We start from the raw sequence: 10,220 nt of genomic DNA, 5'->3' as shown, positions 1-10,220 counted from the left end.
TAGAAAACAGAGTAGAGACTGGGAGTAATTAACGCGGTCTTCCTCTTTTCCCTTCATAAGAGGCAAATGGAGCCTTTAACCGGAGAGGGAAGAAAAGGCGGGGGGGGGTGGGGGGGCAGCGAAACACAAGTGGAAAAAGTGTGGGTGGTCTGTGTCAAATGGGGCAGGAGAGCTGTGCTGGCTCAGCCCACCCCTATCTGACCCCGAGTGGGCCCTGGGCTCCTGGGGAAACCACAACGGGGTGAGCGTGGTGGGGGGTGGGGGATTTTTATCAAAGGTGTGTAATGGGGCTTCCCTGCCTGTGCCTGTCCCAGCAGCTCTGCCCATCACCAGCTCACAATAGATGTCTCAATCCAGGAGGGTCCCATTTCAGGGTAAAGCCATTGCATTTCTCTCTTCCCCTCCCTCTTGGGCTGCTGCCTTTCCCCAGCCTTGTCAAACAGCTGGGCTTGTAGGGCCCCTGTCTTTATAGGACGATAATTTCCAAATGCCTTTGGCTTTCTTCCTCCTGTTTTTGGTTTGTTTGGCTTTTTTTTTTTTCCAGAACAGTTCCATGCCCCACATTTAATTACTAGAATTGTTTACCTTTCAAAGCCTTCTCAATTTGAACAGACTTCTGATTTTAAAATGGGGCCAGGTGGTGTGTGGGGGGTGTCCCAGCCTGGGCTGCCATGGGGAATAGGTTGGGCACATTGCTTATGATGGAATCATTTATGGGATCAGTCATCCTATTCCACTGATCAAATTTTGCAGGAAAGAGAAAGGTTTTGATGTGCTTATGTTTTAATTCTGAAGAGCTGCTGGCAATTCAGGCAATGTTTTCACTGATGATAATTCTTAAGTTTTCTGTTCTAAGATTTGAGCCAGGGCAGGATCTTGCTTTGGTGCTGTTTGCCATCCTGCTCAGCACTCAAATCATTCCTGAAGCTGTGAAAGCACAGCGCTCTTAAAAACAAAAACAAGCTTGTGGATTCCAACTTTTCCGCATGGCTGGAGGGGGCCTTGTGAAGAAAAAGCAAGTATTTGGCTTTGTTGTTTGAGTCATCAAAGCTGTTGCAAATATTACAGAAGCTTTTTGCACAAGTTCTTTCCAGGGTGATGTGCCTCTGTGTCCTGCAAAAAACAACCTGGCATCTTTGGCAAATTGGCATCGCTGTGGTGGCACCAAGGCTCTCTCTCTTTTGCACCTTGAGCAATGTCCGTGTCACTGCCTTGGGGACAAGTCTAGAAAAACTGCTCTCACCAGACTGTAGGTACAACCCTGTTGTGTCCTGCACACCTTTCCTAAGCTCTGCTCTTCTTGAAGCCTCTGGCTGGTGATTTTCCCGATCTCTTTTTCTTGCTGGGCTTGTTTGCAGCCTTGGTCTTGTCGGGACTGGCTCCCCCAGCCTCGCCTCGGCCCCAGCCAGGGCAGGTTTGGAAAGTCATGGAAAGCTTCACCTTCAGCCCCTGGGCTTCTGCAGGAGACCTGCAAGTGGCCCCTACACGGAGGTTGAGCTTGTCGATCCACCTGGAAATGTGGCAGATGATCAGGAGAAGGAGCAAGATGGGGCAAAGGGAGAGGTGAAACTGTGCTTGTGAGGGGCAAAGGTCACTTCAAAGCCAGGCCAGGTTGCTCAGGGCCTCACCTGGGTGAGCTTTGAATATCTGAATATCTGCCCACCCCGGTTGTGGCTGCTTTCCCTACACCAGGAAAGCCCAGGCTACTTCCATCCTTGCATGAAGGCGCACACACCATCTCACCATACATGAAAATGCCAGTGTGTCATGGGAGAAGACCCAAAATGGCTAGTGTGCCATGGGCTAGTGCCTCAGGTACTGCACGGTCCAGCTGTCCCCTGGATTGTCCCTCAGGGCTGTTTCCCCCTTGTGGCACTCACCTGCGCAGGGGAAGGAGCTGGCAGTCGCAGTGGAAAGGCACATCCCTCAGGTTGAGGATCTCCAGCCCTGTAAAGTTGCTCATGTCGGGGATGTTGCTCATTTTGTTGCTCTCCAGGTAGAGGCTTCTGATCTTGGGACCAAGGCCATCGAAGGCACCGGGGGAAATCTGCAATGAAGCGAGGGTGAGTCAGGGGGGTCATGATGGAGGCAGGGGAGCAAATCTCTGCCCCTGCACTGCTTCTCAGCCTGGGGGACTGAGAGAGTCTGTCCAGAACCTGGTGGCCCCATGAAAGAGCTGTTTTAAGCAGCAGCACACATGCTTGGGGACTGTTAATTAACTCAACCAGTTTCAGTCACGTTTTGGGACTCACTGGACCCCACTCAGTCTTGCTGGAAGGAGGATGACACGCAGGAGGTCCTAGAGTGATCCCTGGGAACTGTTAAAGGTGGATGGACCTTACGAGAGTGGTGCTAACACTGCTTTCTTTAGAGGATGGAGGAGTTCAGGGTAATACTGGTGGAAAGTCTCACAGGACAGCTCGTAGCAAGAGCAGGAGAAATATGGCCAGAGCTGAGGGAAAGGGGTGGTTTGAGGAATGGTCTCAACCCCACTGAAACTGGATGTCTTCAAGGACTGAAGGGAGTGAGGCTGTCCCAGGGGAGCTGGGGGACAGGTTGGAGCAAGGCAACACTCCGGCTGAGCTCAGGGAAGCCTCTCCTCCTTGGTCAGGCTATGGAGCATCTCCTGAAGCCTTGAGAGTTCAGAGACATCCATTCAGGTGCTGCTATAGGGGCTATCATCAGCCCTGGGCGATGGAACAAGATGGGACCTGTGGCTGTGCCCTGCAGTGCCCGTGCCCCTCAAAGGTCCCCAGCCATGCGTACCCACTCCAGGCCCATGTTGTCTAGGTAGAGGTGCTGCAGGCTGGAGGCCACGGGCAGGAAGGCGCCATCCCCCACATGCTTGATGGGGTTTCGGGACAGCTTCAGCTCGCTCAAGGCAGGCAGACCCCACAGGGCTGATGTGGGCACCTCCACCAGGCGGTTTCCCTCCAGGTGCAGCTTCTCCAGCATCTTGGCAGGAGCCAGCGCAGTGGGGGCAATGTGCCTAATGGTGTTCCCAGTGAGGTAGAGCCAGCGCAGGCCCCCAGCCCTGGCCAGGTCACCTTCTGCCAGCTCCTCGATGGCATTGTGCTGCAGGTGAAGGGAGATGAGGTTGGGCAGGAGCTGGAAGGTGCCTGCGGGTAAGCGGGTGAAGGCATTGCGGTCCAGGTCGAGGTAGGCCAACTGTGGAGCCCCCTCAAAGGCAGCAGCTGCCAAGGCGGAGAGGCGGTTGTCAGTGAGGTAGAGGTAGACCAGGCTCTTCAGTCCCCGCAGCGCCCCAGGGTGCAGCACCCCAATGCCACAGCTCTGCAGATGGAGGGACACCAGCTCCTTCAGACCAGGGAAGGCACCTGGTGGCACCATCCTGAAGGCATTTCGGCGCAGGTCAAGGAGCTGGGTGTCCCTGGGGAAGCCCTGGGGGATTTCCCGCAGGTCCCTGTTCTCACACGATCCGTGACGGAAATCAGGGGAGCAGGTGCACCCCCGGGGGCACTGCCTGCCACCGACCACCCTCGGCTGCTCCGATGGTACAGCAGGGCTGGGGGGTGGCTGGGAATGGCCACATCTCATTTCAGGGGGTCTCAGGGAGTCAAGGGGCCGGCCCCGGAGGGCAGGGGGTGCAGTGCAGGACCCCTCTGCCTGCACCCGTGCCTGTGCCAGCCAGTTACGGAAGGGACGCAGGAGGCAGGAGCAGAGCAGGGGGTTCCCAGCCAAGCTGACCCTTGCCAGCTCTCCAGCCCCGGCCAGCGGCGGCAGCCCCCGCAGCTGGTTTTCGCGGAGGTCCAGCGTGCGCAGCTGCGGGCTGCGGGTGAAGGCGTCGGGCGCCACATCCTGGAGCGCGGCATGGTCCAGGAAGAGGTGCTTCAGGGACGCCATGGCCAGGGCCTCCTCAGCCACATAGGTGATAGGGTTGTGGCCCAGGTCCAGCCGCGTAGCCCCATCCAGCCTGGCCAGGGCCTCCCCAGGCAGCGCCTGCAGCTCATTGTGGTCCAGGCTCAGCCTGCGCAGGGCGGGCAGAGCTGCAAAGGCCTCACTGCCCAGCACGTGGAGAGCGTTGTGGGACAGCCGGAGCCACCTGAGGACCTGCAGACCCTGGAAGACCATGTCCGGAAGATAGACCAAGGCATTTGCCCTCAGGTCAAGGACAGTGAGTGACCCCAGATGGCCAAAAGCACCCGGCTGGATCTCTTCAATGCGGTTCCCCTCTAGGATGAGCTGCTGGAGGGAGGACAGCCCATCCAGGGACTCCTGGTAGAGCATGGCTATGCCATTGGAGGCCAGGTTGAGGTAGATCAGCCTCCCAAGCCCCCGGAAAGCCCCTTCCTCCAGCCTCTCCACCTTGCAGCGCTGCAGGTCCAAGTGTGTGAGGTACGGGGTGGCCAGGAAGGCTCCCACTGGGATGACCGTGAAGCTGTTGCCCCGAAGATCCAGTTTTTTGGTGAGCTGTTGATCATAAAAATAAATGATAAGTTACCCCAGGGCTGCCATCCCCACCTCCTCTTCCCCCGTCCCCTGCCCACCTCTTTGCCCACCTGCGGGATGGTGCCAGGGACAGCCGTCAGGTTCCCGTTGAGGCAGAGGACATGGGCACGGAGGTTGTCACAGATGCAGGGCAGGGGGCAGCGGGCGGCAGCCATTCCGCCCAGTCTCAGGGTTGCCACAAGCAGGAGGAGCCCCCAGGACAGCCTCATGGCAGAGAGCACCTGCGGCCAGGGAGAGATGGCAGTGAAGCCAGGAGAGGGGCCAGGTTCCCATGCGTCCCCCAGACAGCATTGCCCTGGGTGCCATGGGGGAGGGGGACCTGCTGTCACCTAGTGGGGCAGGTCTCACCATCTTTTGCCTTCACGCTATGATTTTACAAGTTATAAATGAGGAAGAAAGTGGAAGAAGGAGAAAAGAAATAATTAGAACTAAAAGTGAAAGTCACAGAGAGCACGTCTCCACTTGGAAAGAGCTTTTACCCTGGTTATCTAAGCTCCCTGAGGGAAGGCTGAGAGGACCCGTGAGGAGCTTGGCAGGAGCAGGGAACTGGCTTGGAGTACATACCCCCTCCCTTTTTCTTATAGCACTAGGATAAAATTGTCTTGATCTGTACAGAGTATCAGTATGCCTCCTACAACCGAGGCTTGTATTTTTGTAAGACAAGCAGGTATAGCTATCCAGGGTATGTGATCACACGGGTTTTCTAAGCTGCCACCTTTCTTTTAATTGCAAATGTCCCATCTCCACCACCCTGGCCACCTTCCAGTTCAGTGCCTCCTACCTTGCACTCTCCCTGCTTCTTCTCCCCCTCCCCCCCCGCCAAGTTATTCATAGCAGGTTTTGGAATAGATCGCCACTGTTTAGCTGCAGGAAGGACAGGTTGGTTTTGGCCAGGCAGGAGGGAGCCCCTGGGGTGGAGGTGCCGGAGAGGGGCCAAGGCTAGGGCGGGAGCACAGGCAGTGGTGGGACTACAGATTTGGCCAATACACCACCCACCCTCCCACCCACCTCCATGGTCTGGGGAACAGCAGCAGTGGGGTCTGCAAGGCTCAAACCTGTGGGAGCCACTGCGGTGCCTATCCCTTTGCCCACCTTCCCCCATGGGCCCATGCTCCCATCTCCTGCCACCACTGCAGCCAGCCCTGCCTCGTCCCCCCCTCCCAGCCCCCCCCCAGCGTGGCCACCAGCCAGTGGCACCAATGTGACACCCCAGCTGAGCCTGCATCTCGCATCTGGGCATTGCCATGTGCAGGTCACCATCCCACCAACCCCTCCCATGCACTTGCGGGGGGAGGGGGAAAGAGGGTCACGCACCCGGGAACTGGGGTACCTGGTCCTCAAGAGGCGGCAAAGAAAAAGGGGAAGCGAGTCCCCCCCGGCTCCGTCCAGCAGCTGCTGAGCTCCTGCACCGGTGTTTGCTCTCCTTGCAGAAGCGAGAGATGAATGGGCCCCGTTGTGTCGCTTTCCCAGCAGCGCTCACCCGACGGAGCCAGAAACGCAGGAGGAGGAGGAGGAGAAGGAGGAGGTGGGAAGGGGGGGGGGAAGGGTAGCGCACCCCTGGAGAGAGGGCAGACATCGCCTCCCCCACTCCTTGCAGGGGACTGGGGAGCCAAAGCCCTGCCAGATCCCATGTGGGGTCTGTGCTCGCTGTTTCCTGAGCTCTGCCATTTCTTCCCTGGCTGCGTAAGGCACAGGAGCTACTGAGGTGCAGGGCAGAAAGGTGACATCCAGCCAAAATTGCAATGCCTGAGCAAAAGGAACGAGGCAGCTGGCAAGCCAGGCTGTGCCACATTTACAGCCCCCAGTTCTTCTAATTTTGCTTCTCTGGTTGTTTCAGAGGCCAGGGGTGCCTGTGTGAAACATTGTTTACTTGCGGAGACCATGGAGGTTTTCTTCCCCAACTCTGCTCTTTATTCTCCCAGGGAATGTGAGCAGATCTGCAGCCTGACAAAAAAAAAAAAACCAAAACAAAACAAAACCTGCAAGATTTGATACTGATGTCTCTCTCCTCTTCAAACCCTTCCCTTCATTCAGCAATCTCAGCTGCCAGAACCTGTATGTCCCATTCCAGTGCCACCTGTGGGCCATGGACAAGCTGTCCTGGTTCTGCAAGCCTCCCCACAGATGGATGGCCAAAGCCTCCTTGGCCACCTCCCTGGGCTGACATCCCCTCTGGCCTCGTAGGGTCCCAGGGGTGCTTAGTGCTCCTGAGACATGGGGCGAGCACCCGACTGCACCGATGGAAGGGGGGGGTGCAGTTCAGAGGCACTGGCTCTGATGCTCATCCCCACTCTGCCACGCAGGGAGGACTGCTGGGGACGTAGGTCTAGAGGAGATAAACCTGGCCCAGGCTGGCAGGCGTCACCCTGGGGAGCTCACTGCCTGCACCAAATCCCCAAGACCTGTTTCAGGTTCATGGCTGGCTGACCACGTCTGGCACAGAATTTGGGGCAAGCTGAGGACAAGCCCCAAAATGAAGCAGCTGGGAGCCAGGTGTTCGCGTTCTTTTGGTCCCCTGCAACTTTTCTCCCTGCACACAACAGGAGGAATCCCCTCACTCAGGCTCAGCTTTGTTGTGGGACGTGTTGCAGCTGGGAAGGAGGAAAGGTCCTGCAGACCCTCACTGAGCTGGCTGAAATCATGTTCAGAGGTGGATGATGATGCTCCACTGGCCCCATGGCAGATAAAGCTCAGGCACTGGTCAGCAATGGTGCCCGTGAGGGTACTTCATGCTGGGTGGGCGGACAATGTAGCAGCAGCGGGCTGCAGGGAGGCAGTCTGGTGGGCACTGAGAAATACCTGCAGCCAAGAGGATTTCAGCCCACCCACTGATCCTGAGTGATCTGCTCCCGGTACAGGGTATCCAGCCCTAATGCTGAGTGGTGCTTTCTCCTCAGGACAGCCCCATCTCCTCTGCAAGGGCCCCGAGCACTGCTATGATCCCTAAGTGAGCCACCACAGGGCCAAGAGGGGGCCAGCAACACCCCAGTGGCAGCAGGAGGAAAGCAGGGATTTGCCTGATGACATGAGCTGTGCCTCAGGGACAGCAGGTGAAGGGAACAGTGCTCATTTTGTGTTACAACCACAATCTGGCTGGTGCCAGACCCCATCCACTGGCTGACTTGGAACTACCCGCCATAGACACCCCCACCCCCACTGCAGTCCTGGCTGCTGCCCTGCCCACCACCACCACCACCTCCCCCGCCCTGCCTGCCTGACTGCAGGGGCAACACCACCTTCTCCATGTTGGCCTGAGCTCTGATGGGGGACCACAGGGAGATGGAGGTGACTGGGCATCTACCCTTTCCCCAGGCTTTCAGGTTGTTCATTCACCTAGCAATGATCTCGCCATCTTTGCCATCTACTGAGGCTACAGAGAGGCTGCCAGACTTTGCTCTCCCCCCCCGGGGCACGGGACACAGGCAGCACTCTTTAACTTCCACTTGGTGGGGTTTATCCCACCTCTGCCAGGCCGTTAAAGAAAATGTTTCACCTTTGCCTGCAAGCAGCCTGATCCTGCTACTACCGCTACAGGGATTCACTGCTCACAGATGCCCTCAAAACTGCCCCATGTGGACAGAGCTCTTCACCCCCCCCCCGCTTTGCGGGGCTAACAGAGTTCAAATTAAAAATACTTCCAACAACTGTGGTGCCTTTGGGGTGAGATGGTTGCACAAGACAGGCTGAAGCAGCACTGGAATGACCCCACATTCCCTCCAGGACACTGCTGGGAAACAGTCATCCTCTGGGAGAAATTCCTAATGGAAACCAGAGCTAGCAATTCCCATCCTTCCCCTCCCCCCCAATCCTGAGGGATAAGCTGATTTTAAGGGACTTCTGATTCCATGTCCTACCTGGAAACAAATGTCTTCTGCAGAGCCTGTCACTTCTACCCTCACACGCCCCTTTTTCCTATAGACATCTAACCTTGTCACTGAATACCAGCACCTGGAAAATCCTGTTTCTAAATACTGTTTTGAGCTTTTGAGAGAAACTTAAGGATCAACACCTCACACTTGTTCTGCTATGGCTTGGCTACTCAAAGCTTCCCACACAGGTTCTCCCCACGACCTAGCCCACAGGCTTTTGCATGAGCAAGCAACAGCATCCCTTGTACACATGACATGCTCCATGGAACCTATTGCAGATGGCCTCCTGTAGGGGTTAACCCCTTGGAATTGGTCTCTGCATCACATTCCTTTTCTCCACAACACTTCTCCAGGGCAGAGGGACCTGAAGATCAGCAAGAGGCCAGGGAGCTTCAAGGAAAGCTATGCTAGGTTCAAGAATTACAGAAAGCACAGATTCTTTTAAGTCTCAGTTTTGCCCTCAAGCTCATGGCAGAACTTAACATATTTGCTTTTGCAACACACAGCTGAAGGAAGGGGATGAGATGAGATGAAGGAGGCAGGGCTCAGCCTGCAGTGATTGAAGCTTCTTCTGTAGGCACAGGTACCTTCACTTTAGTTGATTTTTACTAATTTGGACACAGAGGAGTTCCAGCTTCAGTCACAAAAACTTCAAGAAAATGCCTTTTTCTCTTTGCCTTAGGGCAGACTTTTTTTTTTTTTTTTTTTTTTTTTATATGAGCAGCCACTGCTCTTACACAAAGGCCAGCACCTCCCCGCCAGAGTGACAAGAAACACTGCTTTCCTGAGCCTGCTGGATCATAGCCACGCAAAACTTCCCACAGCCACCCCAGTTTCACCAGTGGTTGCCTTGAACAGGCCCACAACCTGGAGGAATTTAAGCACAGAGTGCATGCAAGTAGGTCTTGCACATACCACACACTTTATTTCAATCCAGTGCCCCGAGCTCTTTTTTCTGTCCGTGCTGCCTGCACACCCTGCGTGTTAACATCAGCTTTTCCTGTATTTAGGCCAGGCATGTGCCCCACGTTGTCTCGCATAGCAAAGGGACAGCTAACTCCATTTCCTTGACTTCTTCCTGGCACTGGCCCTATTTGTACCACGTGTCAATTGTAAGGTTGGATGAATAGTCTCCAACTGAAAACAGAGAGGGAAGGAACAACTCTTGCTACCTAAAGAGATGTGTCCTCAGAGGCTTGAAAAATGAGGGAGCAGGACGAGCCTATGAGCTGATCACTCAGGAGTGGTCCAGGTAGGTGCCACAAACATGTGTAGGCACACGGACAATCCTCCATAGAGGATTCCTCCATTTCTTGCTTGAGTGCAAGAAAAAAGCACAGCCCTACCCGAGAATGACCAGCACAGCCCTAATTCTTCATGCTCTTACCCGTGCTCAGCTTTCAAACACATGAACAGTGCACACAGACCTAGTGTTTTGCCAAAGAGAGGAGAAAGGGAACATGTATTCCACAGGAATTTCATGGGTTGTATCCATTTCCAAACCAAGCCTATTTAATTAGGAAGAGAAGGGAAAGGGATAGGGAAAGGGCAGGAAGAGGGAACAACACAGGCAATGGCAAAAAAAAAAATTTACAATAAAAATATGCTTGCTCCCTTAAGCAATGGCCACCAGGGTCAGCCACACTACACAAATATTCCAAGCCACAGCAGCAGGGTAGTAGCATATTAAAATATAAATCGGCCACACAATGCCTTCGACAAATGGACTTGAAAGAAGAAACAAAGGGGGAGCACACCTCGCCCCTCTGAGCCAGCAGCAGCAGAAGGGGGTCAAGCACTCCCCTGGCCCGGAGAAGCACGGGTGGCAGCAGCAGTGTAGCCTCCCTCCTGCGCAGCGCTGAATGCTATCAGGCAGGAGTCGCA

The 10,220-nt window shown here is 55.3% G+C and overlaps 1 protein-coding gene across 1 annotated transcript; it reads right to left on the bottom strand.

Moving 5' to 3' along the window:
• Positions 1-872: 872 nt before the first annotated feature.
• Positions 873-4,802, bottom strand: CHADL (chondroadherin like). The gene is made up of 4 exons (XM_082498567.1): positions 4,518-4,802; positions 2,767-4,428; positions 1,881-2,047; positions 873-1,510 (listed from the first exon to the last, which is right to left on the bottom strand). Exons 1-4 carry the CDS (start codon positions 4,674-4,676, stop codon positions 1,285-1,287), a joined length of 2,214 nt encoding a protein of 737 aa, XP_082354693.1. The 5' UTR covers positions 4,677-4,802; the 3' UTR covers positions 873-1,284.
• Between the last annotated feature and the right edge of the window lie 5,418 nt (positions 4,803-10,220).

The sequence above is a fragment of the Vanellus vanellus genome, assembly GCF_965231255.1.
Source record: "Vanellus vanellus genome assembly, chromosome: 1".
NCBI classification, from domain to species: domain Eukaryota; kingdom Metazoa; phylum Chordata; class Aves; order Charadriiformes; family Charadriidae; genus Vanellus; species Vanellus vanellus.
This window is presented reverse-complemented; position numbering and strand designations above follow the sequence as displayed.

Bases quoted from the DNA above. Each gene is read 5' to 3' on its own strand.
- CHADL (XM_082498567.1), bottom strand. From the start codon at position 4,676: ATGAGGCTGTCCTGGGGGCTCCTCCTGCTTGTGGCAACCCTGAGACTG. The intron at 4,429-4,517 runs GTGGGCAAAGAG...TATGATCAACAG, and splicing joins TCCCTGGCACCATCCCGCAG to CTCACCAAAAAACTGGATCT. The intron at 2,048-2,766 runs GTACGCATGGCT...GCTTCATTGCAG, and splicing joins ACAACATGGGCCTGGAGTGG to ATTTCCCCCGGTGCCTTCGA.